Source organism: Tachyglossus aculeatus, chromosome 4, assembly GCF_015852505.1.
Source record: "Tachyglossus aculeatus isolate mTacAcu1 chromosome 4, mTacAcu1.pri, whole genome shotgun sequence".
NCBI classification, from domain to species: Eukaryota; Metazoa; Chordata; class Mammalia; order Monotremata; family Tachyglossidae; genus Tachyglossus; species Tachyglossus aculeatus.
Window position 1 is genome coordinate 38,035,421 of NC_052069.1, and position 21,023 is coordinate 38,056,443.

The following is a 21,023-nucleotide window of genomic DNA, read 5'->3' on the forward strand; positions in this document are numbered from 1 at the left end:
GTAAATGCTCAATAAATTCATTCATTCAATCGTATTTATTGAGCACTTACGGTTTGCAGAGCACTGTACTAAGTGCTTGGGAAGTACAAGTTGGCAACATATAGAGATAGTCCCCACCCAACAACGGGCTCACAGTCTAGAAGGGGGAGACAGACAACAAAACAAAACATATTAACAAAATAAAATAGGATAGCAAATATGTACAAGTAAAATAAATAGATAGGTGAGGTCTGCTTCCGTATTTTTACCAAGAAACCTATGGATCCACTACCAGAACGATGGCAGATGGAGGTGGGGTGTTCTGGGAGAGATGTGTCCATGGCGCCGCTATGTGTCGGACACGACTCGACAGCATAAGACAACAACAATTGGAAATTACAAGAGAAATAAAAGACACTTTCCCTGCCCCTAAGGTAAAAGAGTCAGTCCACCCTGTCCCCCTGTCCTTATTCCCCTTTCCCCATTCAAACTCCCTAAAACTCACAAGTCAGCTGTCACTGCTTCCATAACTATTATTCCTTTGATGTTATGTTCCCTAGCCATTTCTCACTCAGTGCTGTTCTGGCCCTGCCAAAAATCTTCAGAGACTATAGCGTGGAAGTGAAGCCAAGTTTTAGTCAGTCAGTCAGTAGTATTTATTGAGCACTTACTGTGTGCAGAGCACCGTATTAAGCACTTGGGAGAGTACAGTATAGCAATATAACAGATACATTCCTTGCCCACAAAGAGTTTACAGTATAGAGAGGGAGGCAGACAATTAAATAAGTTACTGTTTATTTTTGTCTTGTTCTCTCTGAAGTGCTTAGTACAGTGCTCTGCACACAGTAAGCGCTCAACAAATACAATTGAATGAAAGTACTGCGGGGATTGGAGGGGGATGAATAAAGGGAGCAAGTCAAGGTAATGCAGAAGGGAGTTGAAGAAAAGGGAAAAGAGGGCTTAGTCAAGAAAGGCCTCCATGTTTTAGACCTCCAATTTTTCCCCATTACTTGGTGCTTATTCTGTGAGAAAGCTGTCGCAGTCTCCGATAATACCTTGATTTTTATATGAGCTTTTTTATTCCCAAAGTACTTCTGAATGGCTTATTGCATTTTTGTCCTCAACATCCCTGTGAGATAGGGAAAGACAGAAATTATTATCCTGGTTTTATACACAAGGAAATCTGAGGCACAGGGAGCCGAAGTCCCACTGTAAAGCCAGTGGCAGAGCTGAAACCAAGACCCAGGCCACCAGCTCCTAGACCCAGGCTCTTTCCTCCCCCCCATGCTGCCTCGGTTTCCACTGCACCAGGCTGCCAGTGCTATCAATCCATCAATCAATCGTTTTCATTGAGAGCTTGCCATGTGTGCAATTGGTATTTGGTATTTGTTAAGCACTTACTATGTGCAAAGCACTGTTCTAAGCGCTGGGGGGATACAAGATAATCAGATTGTGCCATGTGGGGCTCACAGTCTTAATCCCCATTTTACAGATGAGGGAACTGAGGCAAAGAGAAGTTAAGTGGCTTGCCCAGAGTCACATAGCTGACAATTGGCAGAGCCGGGATTGTACAGCACTGAACTAAGCGCTTGGGAGAGTATGCTATAACAGAGTTGGTACACACATTCCCCGCCCACAGTTACAGAATGATAGTTTTCACCAACCCTAAAGTAGCACTGAAAGTGCAGAAACAGTATGGCCTAATGGTTAGAGAACAGGCCTGCAAGTCAGAAGAACCTGGGCTCTAATCCTGGCTCTGCCACTTGTCTGCTGTGTGGCCTTAGGCAAGTCACTTCACCTCTCTGTGCCACAGTTACCTCATCTGTAAATTGGGGATTAAATTGTGAGCCCCACGTGGGACATGGACTGTGTCCAACCTGAGTAGCTTCAATTACCCTAGACCTTAGTACAGTGCCTGGCACATAGTCAATGCTTAACACATGCCATTTTAAAAAAAAGTGTCTGCACTGTTCTACTTAACTAGTCAAGATCTCAGAAGCAGCTGGCTAGACTCTTTATTGGCTTGGGAGGGACTTGAGTTTTTATCCCAAACAGTTTACTTTAGAGGAGGAAGGATTTCCTTTACCTAAAAAGGGGAGTTTAAAGAATGACAGACTCCTACAACTCTGAGAAGCATAAGTAGTAAATGCGGCTTATGTGATGAACCGAGGAATTTAAACTGAATGCTAACAGATCATGTAATCAAAACAAAGTGGTAGAACACAGCATGCTTCAAAAATCAAAAGCACATTTCATACTCCCTACACATGACTGGAGAAAGCCTTTCGCAGAAATGTACACTGTGCCTAGAAAACGAGTGAGGAAATTTCTCATTGAAAGAGTTCTTTAATATTTAAGTCAATTTTGATTGTAATCTTTTCACGGGAGCATTGGGGCACAGCTAAAAGATCGATTAGGAGGCTTTCAGAAAACTTCACCTTATCCGAAGTCTATACTAAAACCCTTGGAGTCAGAGGACCTGAGTTCTAACGCCGGCTCTGTCAAATGCTTGCTGCATGACCTTGGACAAGTCACATAACTTCACTTTTCAGCTGTGTGACTTTGGGCAAGTCACAACTTCTCTGGGCCTCAGTTCCCTCATCTGTAAAATGGGGATTAAGACTGTGAGCCCCCCCCCCCCCCCCCCCCCCCGTGGGGACAACCTGATCACTTTGTAACCTCCCCAGTGTTTAGAACAGTGCTTTGCACATAGTAAGCACTTAATAAATGCCATTATTATTATTATTATTATTCTCCGTGCATCGGTTCTCCTCCTACTTAGACCGTGAGCCCCAAAACCTGTCTATAATTTAATGAGTACCATGCAGAAAAGGTGGCATTTCTGCAGAAATTGTTCCATTCCTTGACTATCTTGGGGAGAACTAGTCCAGAGTCAGTCAGTCAGTCAGTCAGTCAATTGTATTTATTGAGCGCTTACTGTGCACAGAGCACTGTACTAAGCACTTGGGAGAGTACAATATAACAGTCTAACAGAGACATTCTCTGCCCACAAAGTCCAGAGGCCTAAATGAACCAATGGCCTGCTCACCCACCCTCCTGGCTTTATTTGTTTGTTTTATGGTATGCGTTAAGCAGTTACTATGCATCAAGCACTGTTTTAAGTGCTGCTGTAGATAAGGTATATCAGCTTGGACACAATTTCTGTCCCACCGGGGTTCACAATTTAAATAGGAGGGAGGAGAATTTAATCTCCATTTTACACTTGAGGAAACTGAGGCAAAGAGACTTGCCCAAGGTCCCACAGCAGGAAAACATGAGAAGCAGAGTGGCCTAATAGATAGAGCAAGAGCCTGGGACTCAGAGGACCTGGGTTCTATTTGCGGCTCTGCCACTTGTTTGCTGTGTGACCTAGGACAAGTCTCTTCACTTCTCTATGCCTTAGTTGCCTCATCCACAAAATGGGGATTCAATACCTCTTCTCCCTCCTATTTAGACTGTGAGTACCATGTGGGTCCTGATTATCTTGTATCTTCTGCAGTGCTTAGTACAATGCTTGGCATATAGTAAGCACCTAACAAATACCACATCTATTATTGTTATTATCATTATTATATTATGTGGCAGAGCCAGGTTTGGAACTCAGGTCCTCTGACTCCCAGGCCTGCGGTCTTTCCAGTAGACCACACTGCTTCTTATGTTTCGAAGGGCTTTAGTAGAATGGAGGTTTCTTAAAATTTCCTCATTTTCATTTTCCTAGTTTCTGCTTCTCCGTCTTCTTTTTTATGCAGAGAAGCCACATTTACCTTTTTAAAGGTAAAGAGAACATTCTCCCATCGATGCCCCTATGCTGTGTCTGGCCACGTGGAAAGTTTCTAACTGAATTCCTCAGTTCATACAAATAATCTTTTCTGACTTGTCCATTGGAGGTGCACGAATGGGAATCTGGGAAAGGTTTGACATGCGACACTGTGAAATGGTATTTTTCCATTCCAACAGGCCAGAAACCAATGAACCGCTTTTTGGTCCATGATGGAAGTGTGGTTACTGTCCAGAGATCTCCTTTTTTCAAAGACATTGTACTAACCGTTGGCGGGTGGAACTTTGGCATCTGGAAAGAAGGTGTGACGGTACGTCATCTTTTCTGCCTAGTGGCGTGAGCAGACTGCATATGTTTTGTCCTTGGTTATTGGTGGAGAACAATGGTCTCTGTGGTCTAATAAAATGATACCTCCCAGTCACCAAGTAGGAAAGAGGTAACAGATGGCAGGGCCCATCAGCTTGTAAATTCATTGTTTACAAACCTTAAAACACATTCGCGCCCGAGGAAATTCTTTTTCTAAAATGTTTCTGTAAACTCACCTTCAGAAGAAAGAAGCAACAGTGAAAATCACCCTTTTGGAACATAGCTTGCCTGGGCAGGGAATGTGTCTTGATTGCTGCATTGTACTCTCCCAAGTAATTAATAATAATAATAGTGGTATTCATTCATTTGTTATTCATTCATTCAATCGTATTTATTGAGCGCTTACTCTGTGCAGAGCACTGTACTAAGCGCTTGGGAAGTACAAGTTGGCAACATGTAGAGATAGTCCCTACCCAACAGCGGGCTCATAGTCTAGAAGGGGGAGACAGACAACAAAACAAAACATATTAACAAAATAAAATAAATAGAATAGCAAGTATGTACAAGTAAAATAGAGTAATAAATCTGTACAAACATCTATACAGGTGCTGTGGGGAGGGGAAGGAGGTAAGGCAGGGGGGTTGTGGGGGGAGGGGGAGAGGAAGGAGGGGGCTGAGTCTTGGAAGGCCTCCTGGAGGAAGTGAGCTCTCAGTAGGGCTTTGAAGGGAGGAAGAGAGCTAACTTGGCGGATGTGCAGAGGGAGGGCATTCCGGGCCAGGGGGAGGACGTGGGCCAGGGGGAGGACGTGGGCCGGGGTTCGACGGCGGGACAGGAGAGAATGACTGGGTTCAACCCAATTCCCTTGTATCTACCCCAGCACTTAGTACAGTGCCTGACACAAAGTAAATACTTAAATACCACAGTTATTATTATTATTCTGCCTTTTCCCCTCAGGTCTTTTTTAAGCTCCTACTCTGTGCCAGACACTGTTCTAAGCATCGGGGTAGATACAAGATGATCAGGTTGGATACACGTGGGGCTCCCTGACTTAATCCCCATTTCACAGATGAGGTAACTGAGGCCCTGAGAAATGAAGTGACTCTCCCAGGATCACACAGCAGACAAGTGCTGCTGCCAACTGCTGCCGGCTCCGCCACTTGTCAGCTGTGTGACTTTGGGCAAGTCACTTAACTTCTTTGGGCCTCACTTACCTCATCTGTAAAATGGGGATGAAGACTGTGAGCCCCTCGTGGGACAACCTAATCACCTTGTAACCTCCCCATTGCTTGGAACAGTGCTTTGCACATAGTAAGCGCTTAATAAATGCCATCATTATTATTATTAAGTGGCAGAGTCAGGACTAAAACCCAGGTCCTTCTGACTCCCAACCCTGTACTCTATCCACTATTCTGACTCTCAGGCCTGTGCTCTATCCACTAGGCCACACTGCCCTTCATAAAGTCCAAAAGGAAGGTCTGGGAAAGAGCCATCATTGAGTTCTGCCATCTCTTTCTCAGAGGAAAGAACCCAGTGCAGTAACAGGAAAAGCCTAGGCCATTTTTGGACCCTTTTTGTCAGTAAAGGATGAGGAAGGATGGTCCCCCATACTGACCAGAAAACAAACCAGTTCAACAAATATAGACCACTCGACAAATCCCACCCATGTTTCCAGCTGGGATTTTGTTGACAAAAATTTTGCTTAACTCTGCTACCAGCCCTGAGCATTGAACCCCCAGATGGGATTGACAAATGACTTCACACTCTCCTCAATTGGCTACCTGACCCCGTTTCCATGGAAAGGAGACTTCTGATAGCAAAATAAACTAAGGGCTTAAAATGATGAGCCTCTCAATATTTACCTAATTTTCACCAATCTCCATAGAAACAGGAATGAAAATTGGAAACAGCTGAACTATTGAAATTCTCACTCATCAGTTTTATCTGCTGTCTGCGGGTTGATGGGGGCAGAGCCTTTTTAAAAATAAAATGCTTAAAGGAAAGCACAGGAGAGGAAACTCCACTTCTGTTTTTGATACCCCGTTTAGTTGTAGGACTTCAGGATACGAGCATTGGGAAGCCTATTTCTTTTGACAGTAATTAATCATTTACAATCAATCGATCGATTATATTTACTGAGCACATACCATGTGCAGAGCACTTGGGAAAGTGTACTACGGAAGTTGGTAAACACATTCCCTGCCTCCAAGGAGCTTACAGTCTACAGGGGGATGCAGATATTAAAATAAATTATGCATGTCTGCATAATGTGAGTCTCCCACAGCTAATCCACAGAATCTTCTTGAATTAATCACTCAATCAATGACATTTGAGTGCTCACCGTGTTTAGAGCACTGTACTAAGTGCTTGGGGGAGTACAGAGAAGCAGCATGCTCTAGTGGAAAGATCTCAGGCCTGAGATTCAGAGAGCCGGGTTCTAGTCTCAGATCTGCCACTTGTCTGCTGTGTGACCTTGGGCAAGTCACTTCACTTCTCTGTGTCTCAGTGTCCTCATCTATTAAATGGATATTAACTCCACCCTACCTCCTACTTTGACTGCAAGCCCCACGAAGGACAGGGACTGTGTTTAGCATGATTACCTTGTATCTACCCCAGCACTTAGAACACTGTCTCTATCTGTTGCCGAATTGTACTTTCCAAGAACTTAGTACAGTGCTCTGCACACAGTAAGCGCTCAATAAATATGATTGAATGAATGAATGCTCAATACACAGTAAACGCTAAACAGATGGCACAGTCATTACAATACAGTAAATAGAGTAGGGAGAAGCAGCTTGGCTTAGCAGAGAGAGCTCAGTCCTGGGAGCCAAGGGACATGGGTTCTAACCCCAGTTCTGCCATGTACCTGCTGTGTGACCTTGGACAAGTCACTTGACTTCTGCGGGCCTCAGTTTCCTCATTTTTAAAATGAGGATGGAATTACTACTGCTTAGACTGTGAGCCTCATGTGGAATGGGGGCTGTGTCTAGTCTGATTACCTCATAGCTTACCTAAGTGCTTAGTACAGTGTTTGGCAAGCAGTAAGCCCTTCATAGACACCACAATTGTTGTTATTATTATCATTATTCAGGATTCATTATTTTAGGTAAATATGGTCCATGCCCTCAAGGCAATGCTCACTGCTTAGAACAGTGCTTGGCACATAGTAAGCACTTAACAAATGCCATCATTATTATTATTATTATTACCATCTTGAAAGAAGAACAGTGAGCTTAAATTGTGATCCCCGTATGGGACAGGGACTCTGTCCCACCTAGTTAACTTGTATCTGCCCCAGTGCTTAGAACACTTTTCGGCTCATACTGAGCAGTTAACAAATACCATATAGAGACCATTAATGTTCAAAATGAAATACCATCTAGTGCTTCATCAGATGGTAACCGTAAAATGTCAAGCGTTCTAAAAATGTCGTATCCTTTCATTTAAAGGTTGGACCAATCCTCTTGTCATGTTGCTCGACCAAAAGATATACAGCTGCACACTGGTCCTTATCAAGAGCAGGAGTTTTCTTTCTCGGCAGAGAAGATGGGAATATCGAAATCTGGGATCTCCTGGAGAAAACTCATGAGCCGTCCCAGACCCAAAACATCTGCGTAGCCATGATCACCTACATAAGGCCCTGGATTTCCTCCTGTATGTGCTGGCAAATGTTTCACTAATAATAACAATGATAATGTATTTGTTAAGAGCTTACTATGTGCCAGGCACTGTTCTAAGCGCCAGAGTAGATACAAGGTAATCAGGTTGTCCCACGTGGGACTCACAGTCTTAATCCCCATTTTACAGATGAGGTAACGGAAGCACGGAGAAGTGAAGTGACTTACCCAAGGTCACTCAGCAGACGAGTGGTGGAACCGGGATGAGAACCCACATCCTCCGCTGATTAGCCTCCTTTTCCTCCATAGATGGTTTATCTGTCCATGTAGCTAGCTGTCCTTCTGAGTTTAGGACAAGGCTACTGACAGTGAGGTTTCACCCCAAAATGGAGTTGTCATCAGTCAGGCTGAGGGGCCGCTGACCATCTCTGGCAGTTGTGTACGTTTATAAGCTGGGTCTCCCTGTGCTGTTGCATTTGCTTCCTGCAATTAGCAGGACTAGCTTCAGATGGCAATCAATCAGTCTTATTTACTGAGCATTCACTGTCTCTAGAGCACTGTACTAAACACTTGGGAGAGAGCAATACAATAATATAATAGACACAGTCCCTGACCATAACGAGTTTACAGTCTAGAGGGGGAGGCAGACATTAATATAAATAACCTACGGATATAAACGTAAGCGTGTGGGCCCGGGAGGGAGGATGAATAAGGGGAGCAAATCAGGGTGACACAGAAGGGAGTGGAAGAAAGGAAAAGAGGGTTTAGTCAGGAAAGGCCTCTATGAGGAGATGTGCCATCAGTAAGGTTTTGAAGAGGAGGTGAATAATCGTTAATTGTCTGTTAAGAAGAGGGATGGTGTGCCAGGCCAGAGAGAGGATGTGGGCAAGATGTCATTGGTTAAATAGATGAGATGGAGGTACCTGAGTAGGTTGGCATTAGAGAAGCAATGTGTAGGGGCAGTAGGAGAATAAAAAGGTGAAGTAGGAGGGGGCAAGGTGAGAAAGTTGCCTCAATCAGTCAACCAGTCGTATTTATCTGACACTTATTGTGTGCAGAGCTTGGGAGAGTACAGAAAAACAGAATTGGTAGATACATTACCTGCCCACAATGAGCAAATCGATGGCATTTACTGAGCACTTACTGTGTGGAGAGCATTATACTAAATGCTTGTAACAGAGTTGGTAGATGTTCCCTGCCCTCAACAAACTTACAGCCTAGAGAGGAAGACAGGCATAGATATAAATAAATAAATGAAATTATGATTATGCACAAAAGTGCTATAGGGCTGAGGGAAGAGTAAATAAAGGGTGTAAAATCCTAAGAATAATAATAATAATAATAATGATGGCATTTGTTAAGTGCTTACTATGTGCAAAGCACTGTTCTAAGCGCTGGGTGGATACAAGGTGATCAGGTTGTCCCATGTGGGGCTCACAATCTTAATCCCCATTTTACAGATGAGGTAACTGAGGCTCAGAGAAGTTAAGTGAGTTGCCCAAGGTCACACAGCAGACATGTGGCAGAGCCGGGTTTCGAGCCCTTCACCTCTGACTCCCGAGCCCGGGCTCTTTCCACTGAGCCACGCTGCAAGGGTGACACAGAAGGGAGTGGGAAGTTTCTTAAAGATAAGAAAACTGAGGAACAGAAAAGTTAAGTGACTCACCCTAGGTCACACAGCAGGCAAGAGGGAGAGCTGGGATTAGAACCTGTACAATACCACATGTGTCAGGGAAACTATCCTAGGGAGGGGACTAGCATTTTTTTCTTATCTCAGGGCAACCAAATAACTGAAGCGATCCTTGGAATCCAGTTGCTGTTTTTAATCCTTCCTCATGTGGTTACCATCTTCTTAAACCCCCCCGCTTTAAGAGAATTGCCCCCGTAATAATTGCGAGCACTCTAAATTAAGCCATCGCTCTTCTTCCTCTCATCATTAATCCTAAAGCCCAAATGATCTGATCTATAGAGTATGTTGAGGTGGAAGGAAGAGGTGAAGAAGGAAAAGAAGACACTCAGACACTCAAATCTAGTCCTGGAGTGAAGCAAGCCAAAAAAGCAAGGTGGGAGAGGATGCTGAGAGCTGTCAAGGACACACCTGAAGAAGGGGAGAGAGAAGAGGCGAGGGCTGAGGGTGGAGGGGTGAAAAATCTGGGCAGAGGCAGAAAATAGAAGCACAAACTGCCAGGTAGAGAAAAGAAAAAGCCGAGACCTTGGACTCACCCTACATTCTTTGTGGGCTTCAGCTGGTCTCTCCTATTTTTAAAGACTTCCAGAAAAGGAAATTTAACAGTTTGGTTGGGAAACGATTCCATATTTTTAACCTCAGTCCCTCATAGTGTAGTTTAAATTCACTTCCTCTTCTGTCTTAAACTGAGATGGATTCATTCGAATTTCAAATACTTAAACACTGCTATTAAATCACCCCTCACCCTTTCTCCTCCTGGCAGACTAATCCTTGTTCTTTGAGGCTTTCTCCTAGGGGCTTTATTTTTCAGCCTCTTCATCATCTTTGTGGCTCCTCTTGTCCCCATCTACACACTAGTTCAAGGAGTTACTTTGGCATGAGCCAACCTAGCTTCGGGTGGCTGCATTTCTGTACTGAGCACTTAAAATACCATTACTACTACTAATCTGGGAAGCATGAGAAAAAATGGGGAAAAAAACAGTGCTTGGTCAAAAGGCGATTCAGTGGGGAATGCAGTCTACTCCCTTTCTGGGCCGAGGCTCGCTAACTTTGGTGATCATCTTTGCCCCCTGAAGGAAAATAGTACATCAGCCTCTCTCTGCCTTCCAGCCACTTCCTTCCACCTCAGTGGGTTAGATGAAGAAAAGAAGTAGTGAAGGGTTAGAGAAGTCGAGTGGCTTACTGGAAAAATCACAGGCTTGGGAGTCAGAGGATGCGGGTTCTAATCACCTGTCTGCTGGGTGACCTTGTAAAGTCACTTCACTTCTCTGTGCCTCAGTTACCTCATCTGTAAAATGGGGATTAGGACTGTGATCCCCTAGGGGGATGGGGACTGTGTCCAACCTGATAAACATGTGTCTACCCCAGCACTTAGAACAGTAATTAACCCATGGTGTTTAACAAATACCAATTTAAAAAAATGAGGAAACTTGAATCTTTCCATAACATCCTCCCCTCAGGAATGCAGATCTACCAACTTTATCGAATTGTACTCTCCCGAGCGCTTAGTTCAGTGTTGTGCATACAATTGTATCATCCCCAGCGCTTAGAACAGTGCCTGGCACTTAGTAAGTGCTTAACAAATACCGTGAAAAAAAATAATAATTGCTCAGTAAATACCAGTGATTGATCATGGCCTCGGCTCTGCTGAGTTGCATGTGTTTTCTAGATGTCCTTTCCCTTCACTGATTTAGTATATTCCTGTAGCCTTCTTCCGTGCAGGTTTGAAAAAATTAGGTCGGGGCTCCTTTAGATGGACATAGATAAGCCAACATGGAAGATGAAGATTGAAATTTGTGTGCACAATAATGGTTGGTACATGGTTCCAAATCTTGAAAAACAAAATCTGCTGTTTCTGCAGGAAGGAGGTCTGTGGTTCTGGCTACCTTTCTGCAATTTCTGCCTCAGGGAAGCCTTTATTTCTCCCTAGTAAGTTAAAGTAGCTGTTGAAAACCCTTTCTCATGTAATCATGAGCTTCTCTTCAAGCCTGGCTTCTTTACCACCACCCAGGCCCTGACAAAGCAGGTTTAGGGTGAGCCATACTTCTTTTTTGGATGTGAGGGAAAAAAATAAGGAAATATGGTGTGAGGATATCTGGGGGCTTTGATAGCAGTCATTGTTCTGCTCTCCCAAAATGGAAAAATTAGCTCTGGTATAACCATATGGTCCCTGCCACAGAACCTCATTAAGCCTCTATGACCCATGAACCACAAGGTGAATCCTGAGCAAAGTGAGATGAATATGAATCTGCAAAGCTAAGGCAACTTAATAATAATTATGATATTTGTTAAGCAATTACTATGTGCCTAGCACTGTTGTAAGTGCTGGGGTAGTTACAAGTGAATCAGGTTGCTCCAGTGGGGTTCACAGTCTTAATCCCCATTTTAAAGATGAGGTAACTGAGGCACAGAGAAGCTAAGTGGCTTGCCCAAGGTCACCCAGCAGACAAGTGGTGGAGAAGGGCAGGATTAGAACCCACGTCCTTGACTCCCACGCCCGTGCTCTTGCCACTAAGCCACGCTGCTTCTCCAGTATTAATGTTAACATTAATAATGTCAACTTAATGCTTAGTCCTGAACCACTTCGATAGACAGGACTGACTTTTCCCTTTCGTTCATCTTACAGCAAAGCAGCAATTTATAGCTGTATCCGATAACAACGGAACATTGCATATACTGGAAATTCCGTGGACATTAAGTCATCCTTCCCTCAATGAGGTAGGATACTTTATGCTGTGAGGCTTTATGTAACTGGAACTCTCACTGGATTTGCAAAAAACTATTTTTGTTTTCAGCCCCAGACTATTGCTTCCAGAAACTAAACATTATCATCTTTTGAGTCTATAACAAAGACATAAGTCCTTCCATTTGGAGATGCATTCAGATGTAGAACAAGTGGAGCGGAGCTAGGCTAGAGGAGCAATGGGAAACACAGCCACAGAATCCCAGGATCTGAGAAGGAGCCCTGGGAATTTGCAGTCACTGAAGGGAAACTAATGAGTGCAGCAACTCTGGAAAGGGCTTTTGAACATCTCTGTTAACTACAGTACAGCATTCCTCAGGTTATTTAATCCAGGACACAAGTTTCTATCACTTGTTTTTCAAGATAATTCCCAAGAGTTTCCAAAGAGATGAGGGAGGCTAATAATAGTAATGATAAAGAAGGAGAAGAATAAGGAGAAGAAGAAGAAGGAGAAGAAGAAGAAGAAGAAGAAGAAGAAGAAGAAGAAAAAGAAGAAGAAGAAGGAGGAGGAGGAGGAGGAGGAGGAGGAGGAGAAGGAGGAGGGGGAGAAGAAGAAGGAGGAGGAGAAGAAGGAGGAGAAGGAGAAGAAGAAGGAGGAGAAGAAGAAGAAAAAGAAGAAGAAGAAGATGGAGAAGAAGGAGAAGAAGAAGAAGAAGAAGAAGAGGAAGAAGAAGAAGAAGAAGGAGGAGGAGGAGGAGGAGAAGAAGAAGAAAAAGAAGAAGAAGGAGAAGATGGAGAAGAAGATTTGTTAAGCACATACTATATGTGAAATACTGTTTTAATACTGGGGTAACTAAAAGGTGTTTAGGTTGGACATAGTCCCTGTCCCACATGGGGTCACAGCCTAAGAGGGAGAACAGGGATTGATACCCCATTTTACAGATGAGGAAACTGAGGCTCAGAGAAGTTAAGTCACTTATCCAAGGTCACTCAACAGGCAATTAGAATTAGAATGCAGGTCCTCTCACTCCCAGGTCGGTGCTCTTTCCATTAGGCCATGCTGCTCATCTATGGCAATATGACAGGAGGGTTGCCGTTTAGGTGTAGAGGAAGGAGGAGATATGAGAGAAGTTGTACAGGAAGAATTGGTAGGTTTTGGTAGTAGACTTAAAGTGCAAATTATTTTATAACCTTTGTACTCCTATCTGTCACTTGTACATATTTACTATTCTATTTATTTTATTTTGCTAATATGTTTTGTTTTGTTGTCTGTCTCCCCCTTCTAGACTGTGAGCCCACTGTTGGGTAGGGACCGTCTCTATATGTTGCCAACTTGTACTTCCCAAGCGCTTAGTACAGTGCTCTGCACACAGTAAGCGCTCAATAAATATGATTGAATGAATGAATGAATTTATTCAACTGCCTTTCTTCCCTGCTACAGTGTAAATTCCTTGAGAGCAGGGATCATGTATATTGTAGCAGGGATCATGTTTATTATATTTTTAGTACTCTCCCAAGCACTTAATAAGATTGATTGGTTGAAAGAGAGCAATCAATCAATAATATTTATTGAGAACTTACTGTGTTCAGAGTACTGTACCAAGCACTTGGGAAAGGATAATACAACAGACTTGGTAGACATGATAATAATAATAATAATTATGCTACTTGTTAAGCGCTTACTGTGTGCCAAACACTGTTCTAAGTGCTGGGGTAGATACAAGTCATTCATGTTGGAGGCAGCCCTTGTCCCACATGGGACTCACTCTTTAAATCTCCATTTTACAGATGAGGTAACTAAAGCTCAGAGAAGTGAAGTGACTTGCCCAAGGTCACACAGCAGACAAGTTGCAGGGCCAGGATTAAAACCCACAACCTTCTGACTCGGCCTGTGCCCTATCCATAAGCCATGCTGCTTCTCTACATGACCCACAAGCAGCTTAGGGGCTTCAGGGGAAGAAAGACATTAAAATAGATTATACACAGAGGAAATGGGAGATTATAAGATAGTTTTCGTGTGTACTGTGGGGCCCAGGTGAGTATCAAAGTCCTTAAGGGGTGCACATGATTTTATTTCAGACAATGAGCCTTCAGATAAAATTTTCAGTCTAGACTGTGCAATGGAAAAGTAGCCGGAAGTTTGACAGTGTTGATGAACAGTACCTAGTCTTTTAATTATTCACTTTCCAATCGATTTCAGATACCGAACCAAAATTGGGTCTTGCTTGTTTGATAGCCAAACAAAATTTTGTTCTGTTACTTGAACTACACATTATATAATAATAATAATAATGGTATTTGTTAAGTACTTACTATGTGCCAAGCACTGTTCTAAGCACTGGGGTAGATACAAGATAATTAGGTTGTCCCATGTGGGGCTCATAGTCTTTATCTCCATTGTACAGATGAGGTAACTGAGGCACCGAGAAATTAAGTGACTTGCCCAAAGTCACACAGCTGACATGTGGCGGAGCCGGGATTAGAACCCACAACTCTGACTCCCAAGCCCATGCTCTTTCCACTAATCCACACATGGGCCAATCTGTATGGGTAATTATGTTTTCAATATATTTTCAGGAGGTATGAAAAATAACCTCCCATCTTGCCTCTTCTCACCTCCCCTCAGCAACTCCCTGCTGCTGACCATGAGAAGATGGGTAGCAGAGGAAGAAATAAGTCCACCTGTTCACAGTTCTCCTCCCTTTCTCGTCTACTTTTTCCTTGTTCTGTCCCCTTTCCGCTTTCCTCTCTTCTCTTTTTTCGGTCTCTTTCCTTCTCCTTCTGTGGTCCACTCTTTTAAAGTTCCTCCCCATCCTCACTTTAGCTTTCCACACTCAGAGTCTAGAACAGATTGAAATTGTAAATCTGTGGTACAATCCACTTGTCTGGATAAGCTGTCACCCTCAAGGCAACTCTAAATGGGATGCTCAATCAATCAATCATATTGATTGAGCGCTTACTGTGTGCACAGCTCTGTACTAAGTGTTTGGGAGAGTACAATATAACAGAGTTGGTAGGCACATTCCCTGCACACAATAAGCTGACAGTCTAGAAGGGAAGACAGACATTTATAAAAATACATGCATTGTGGTTATGTAATTCACACATTTTGGATGTGTACACAAGTGCTGTGGGGCTGAAGGAAGGGTGAATAAAGAGGGCAAATCCAAGTGCAAAGGCCACACAGAAGGGAATGGAAGAAAAGGAAGAGATGGTTTAGTTAGGAAAGGCCTCTTGGAGGAAATGGACTTTTAATAAGGCTTTGAAAGTGAGGAAATTGTCATATGTCTCTCCCCTTCTAGACTGTGAGCCCGTTGTTGAATAGGGATTGTCTCTGTGGCCGAATTGTACTTTCCAAGCGCTTAGTACAGTGCTCTGCACACAGTAAACACTCAATAAATACGATTGAACGAATGAATATGAAGTGGGAGGGAGCTCCAGGCCAGAGGCAGGATGTGAACGAGAGGTTAGCAGTGTGAAAGATGAGATTGAGGTCCAGTGGAAATCAATCAATCAATTTACTAATGGTATTTATTGAGCGCTTACTGTGTGCAGAGCCTTATACTAGGAGAGTACAGTATAAGAGAGTTGGTAGACGTGTTCCCTGCCCACAAGAAGTTTGCAGTTTAGAGGGGAAATAGAACATGGGGAATCAGGAGATTTGGGTACTAGTTCCCATTGGGTTAGAAGGAAAGTGCCTGCTGGGACCAGGATTCCGACCAAGAAACCATTTAGAGGCCTGTCACTTCACTTCTGTGGACCTCAGTTTCTTCATCTGTAAAATGGAGATTCAATCCCTGTTCTCTCTTCCCTGTAGACCCTGCGTCCCTTGTGGGACCTGATTATCTTGGCTATAACCCAGTGCTTATTACAGTACTTGTCACATAGTAAGTATTTAATAATGGTATTTGTTAAGTGCTTACTATGTGCCAAGCACTGTTCTAAGTGCTGGGTGGGGGGATACAAGGTAATCAGGTTGTCCCACATGGGGCTCACAGTCTTCCCCCGCATTTTACAGATGAAGTAACTGAGGCACAGAGAAGTTAAGTGACTTGCCCAAAGTCACGCAGCTGACAAGTGTTGGAGTCAGTATTGGAACCCATGACCTCTGACTCCCAAGCCCGGGCTCTTTCCACTGAGACATGCTGCTTCTCTTAATGAATGAATGAATGAATAAATACCCAACTGATTTTTTTTTATGGTATTTACTAAGCGCTTACTCTATGCCAGGCACTGTTCTAAGCGCTGGAATAGATACAAGCTAATTGGGTTGGATACAGTCCCTGTTCCACATGGGGCTCACAGTCTCAACACGCATTTTACAGACGAGGGAACTGAGGCATAGAGAAGTGAAGTGACTTACCCAAAGTCATACAGCAGACAAGTGGCGGAGTCAGGATTAGAACCCAGGTCCTTCTGGCTCCCAGGCCCATACTCTATCCAGGAGGCAACATTGCTTATAATATTAATGTTATTATTATTACTTTTATTTTGCATGTTAGGCCCAGCAGCAACCCTGAAAAGTGGCTGACTAATATGGGTGGCAAAGATGATGATGACGATGATGGCATTCGTTACGCGCTTACTATATGCCAAGCACTGTTCTAAGTGCTGGGGGAGATACAAGGTGATCAGGTTGTTCCACGTGGGGCTCATAGTCTTCATCCCCATTTTCCAGATGAGGTAACTGAGGCCCAAAGAAGTGAAGTGACTTGCCCAAGGTCACACAGCAGAAGCAGCATGGCATAGTGGGTGGAGCACGGGCCTGGGAATAAGAAGATTATGGGTTCTAATCCCGGCTCTGCCACCTATTTGCCATGTGACCTTGGGCAAATCACTTCACTTCCCTGGGCTTCAGTTATCTCATCTGGAAAATGGGGATTAAGTGTGTGAGCCCCATGTGTGACAGGGACTTTGTCTAACCCGATTTGCTTGTATTCATTCATTCAATCGTATTTATTGAGCATTTACTGTGTGCAGAGTGCCGTACCAAGTGCTTGGAAAGTACAATTCAGCAGCAGCTAGAAACAATCCTTACCCAACAATGGGCTGGTATCCACCCCAGCACACTATGTGCCTGGCACATAGTAAGCACTTAACAAATACCTTAATAAAAAAGATGGTACTGCTGATCCAGAAATCCTTTGGCTACCCCTCAAAAATGTACTGCCTCCCTGCCTACCTACTGGCTCACTGTGCTCTGTGCCCCAGTGGGAACACGACTAGCTGGATTTACAATTTCAAATGGTTCTAAGCTCTGCGTGTTGAAAGCTTAAATGAGGATGAACCTAAAGGGCGTGGAACTCAAAGGGAAAAGGAAAGAGACCAAGAAAAAGAAAAAGGGAAAGTGGAAAGGGGAGGGAAAAAGGAAAAAGTAGAAGAGAAAGGAAGGAGAGATGTGAACAAATGTCTGTACTTACTCCTCTGCCGCTCCTCATGACCAAGGGGTGATCAGCAGCAGAGGTTGCTGAGGGGAGGCGAGGCGAGGCTGGAGGTTATGCAAAACTGGAAATACACTGAAAACAGAATTCCCATACATATTAAGACTCTTTCATACAATGTGTAGTTCAGGTAACAGACCAAAATTGAGCTTGGTTATCAAACAGGCATGTCCCTAATTTTGGTTCTTTATTCAAAAGAGGCAATGTGTCGCTGAATCGTGCAAGTAATTCCTTGGCTCAGGTCCTCTGTCCTGAAGTCTTAGGACTCAAACTCAACTGTTGTTCTTAATGCTATGCTCCATCATCGTATAAAAATATAACGTAAACTTTCTATGGAATATTCATCACTTGGTTTTGTGGGTTTTTTTAAAAAAAAATGGCTCTCCAAAGGAATTTAATCGCTTTCCAGGTGTACTTGTGGAACTGTTATTTTCGTTCTAAGTAGCACATGCTATATTAATGCCTGACAAATCACTGCGGGAAGATTCGTCTTGTCTCTACATAGATCTGTTGTCTCTTTGCTAAGAGTGTTAGTGTCAGATGCTACCTCGAGAGAGAAGTCAAACACCTGGAATACGTTGGTCAGCGCAAAGAATTCCGAGAAAAAGAAAGAAAGGAAATGGAACTTGAAGCCCAGAGGAAGAAGTCTGTAAGTTGAATGTGAGAAGTTAAATCTGTTTTCTTCAGCTGTGCTGGAGCTGAGCTCTGTTCTGGGTCCCCTTCTATTCTCCATCTACACCCATTCCCTTGGAGAATTTATTTGCTCCCATGCCTTCAAACTACCATCTCTATGAAGATGATTCCCAGATCTACATTTCCAACCCTTATCTCTCTCCTTCTCCTCAGTCTCGCATTTCCTCCTACCTTCAGGACATCTCTTCTTGGATGTCCTGCTGACCCGTCAAACTTAACATATCCAAAATAGAACTCCTTATCTTCCCACCCAACCCTGTCCTCCCCCTGACTTTTCTGTCACTGTGAACAGCCCCTGCACCCCCCCGTCTCACAAGCCCATACGTTTGGTGTTATCCTCGACTCACCTCTCTCATTCAACCTGCGTATTCGGTCCGTCACCAAATCCCATTGGTTCAACCTTCATATCATCACTAAAATCCACCATTTCCTCTCCATCCAAACCGCTACTGCGTAAATCCAAGCACTTATCCTATCCCACGCTGCTTACTGCATCAGCCTCCTTGCTGACCTCCCTGCCTTCTGTCTCTCCCTACTCCAGTCTATATTTCACTTGGCTGCCCGGATCATTTTTCTATGTAAATGTTTGGTCCATGTTGCCCCACTCCTCAAGAACCTCCAGTGGTTGCCCATCCATCTCCACATCCACCTCCACATCAAACAGAAACTCCCTACCATCAGCTTTAAAGTAGTCCATCACCTTGTCTCCTCCCACCTTACCTCCTAGATTTCCTACTATAACCAGCATGGACATTTCTCTTCTCTAATGCCAAACCACTCAGTGTACCTCAATCTCATCTATCTTGCCACCAGTCTCTCTCCCACATCCTACCTCTGGCCTAGAATGTCCTCCTTGTTCACATTCAATAGACTATCACTCTCCCCATCTTGAAAGCCTTCTAGAAGGCATATCTCGTCAAAGAAGTCTTCCCAGACTAGGCCTCCATTTCATGTTCTCCCACTTCCTTTCATGTCACCCTTATATTTGTCCCCTTGAGCCACCCCTCCCTTAGCCCCACAGCCTCCTAATTTATGCATTTATATTAGTGTCTCTCCCCCACATCTAGACTGTAGGCTTGTTTGGGCAGGGAACATATCTACCAACTCTGTTATAGCGTACTCTCCTAAGTGCTTAGTACAGTGTTCTTCATGCCATAGGTGCTCAATAAATACTATCGATTGTTTAATTGATTGATTGGTGGAGACAGGATGTAGGGAAGTCAGTAAGGAGGTGATGTAGCCATCAAGGTGGGATAAGGTAAGTGCTTGGATTAACGTGGTAGCAGTTTGGATGGAGAAGAAAAGGTGGAATTTAGCAATGTTTTGCAGGTCTAACCAACAGAATTTGGTGACAGATTGAATATGGGGGTTGAAAAAGTCATGAGTTGAGGATAATGCCAAGCCAGGATATGGGTCTTTGAGACAGGAAGGATAATAATAATGGCATTTATTAAGCACTTACTATGTGCAAAGCACTGTTCTAAGTGCTGGGGAGGTTACAAGGTGATCAGGTTGTCCCACGGGGGGCTCAGAGTCTTAATCCCCATTTTACAGATGAGGTAACTGAGGCACAGAGAAGTTAAGTGACTTGCCCAAAGTCACACAGCTGACAATTGGTGGAGCCAGGATTTGAACCACACTACTTGTGGTGTTGTTCTCCAATGATAGGAAAGTTGTGGGGGAGGATAGAATTTGGAAGGAAAGATGAGGAGTTCTGGTTCAGACATACTTAGTTTGAAGTGATGGTGGGCTCTCCAGGTGGAGATGTCCTGAAGGCAGGAAGAAATGCGAGAATGCAGAGAAGGAGAGAAATCAGGCTCAGAGAACTAGATTTGGGAATCAACCATGTAGAGATGGTGGTTGAAATTATAGGAGTGAATGAGTTCTCCAAAGGAGTAGGTTCATATGGAAATAAAAGGGGACCCAGAACTGAGCTTTGAGGGATTCCCACTTTTAGGGGGAGAGAGGTAGAGGAGGAGCCTGCAAAAGAGACTGAGAAGGAGATATCATCATCATCATCATCATCAATCATATTTATTGAGCACTTACTGTGTGCAGAGCACTGTACTAAGCGCTTGGGAAGTACAAGTTGGCAACATATAGAGACAGTCCCTACCCAACAGTGGGCTCACAGTCTAAAAGGGGGAGACAGAGAACAAAACCAAACATACTAACAAAATAAAATAAATAGAACAGATATGTACAAGTAAAATAAATAAATAAATAAATAGAGTAATAAATATGTACAAACATATATACATATATACAGGTGCTGTGGGGAAGGGAAGGAGGTAAGATGGGGGGATGGAGAGGGGACGAGGGGGAGAGGAAGGAAGGGGCTCAGTCTGGGAAGGCCTCCTGGAGGAGGTGAGCTCTCAGTAGGGCCTTGAAGGGAGGAAGAGAGCTAGCTTGGCGGATGGGTAGAGAGAGGGCATTCCAGGCCCAAGGACAGTGAGAAGGAGAGCTCGAAAAGGACAGTGTCCATGAAGCCAAGTTTAGATAATGTTTCAGGAGGTCATTTCATCTTGGTAAGCAAGTTCTCAACAATGTGACAGTGAATCTGAAGTCTTTCCTGGTGGCCCCAGAATTCCATCCATAATTAAATCCTATCGACAGAGATAGTGGCACAATTAATAATCATCATAATGGATTAATGTAAGCCCCACATGGGACAACCTGATAACCTGGTATCTACTCCAGCGCTTAGAACAGTGCTTGGCACGTGGAAAGCGCTTAACAAAGACCATCATAGTCATTATTATTATTCTCATAAATAATTGTGGTATTTATTGTGTCTACTATGCACCAATCTCTGTACTGAACGCTAGAGTAGATACAAGAT

At 43.7% G+C, this 21,023-nt stretch overlaps 1 protein-coding gene across 3 annotated transcripts in view; it reads left to right on the forward strand.

The window, feature by feature from the left end:
• The window catches only part of DNAI3 (dynein axonemal intermediate chain 3), a 93,652-nt gene that overhangs the window by 71,524 nt on the left and 1,105 nt on the right, over positions 1 to 21,023 (forward strand). For all 3 annotated transcript variants that reach the window (XM_038745397.1, XM_038745396.1, XM_038745398.1), the window contains exons 19-22: positions 3,937 to 4,067; positions 7,510 to 7,714; positions 11,991 to 12,082; positions 18,015 to 18,137. In XM_038745397.1, the coding sequence (XP_038601325.1) occupies positions 3,937 to 4,067; positions 7,510 to 7,714; positions 11,991 to 12,082; positions 18,015 to 18,137 (551 nt within the window). The remainder of the gene's footprint in view (positions 1 to 3,936; positions 4,068 to 7,509; positions 7,715 to 11,990; positions 12,083 to 18,014; positions 18,138 to 21,023) is intronic.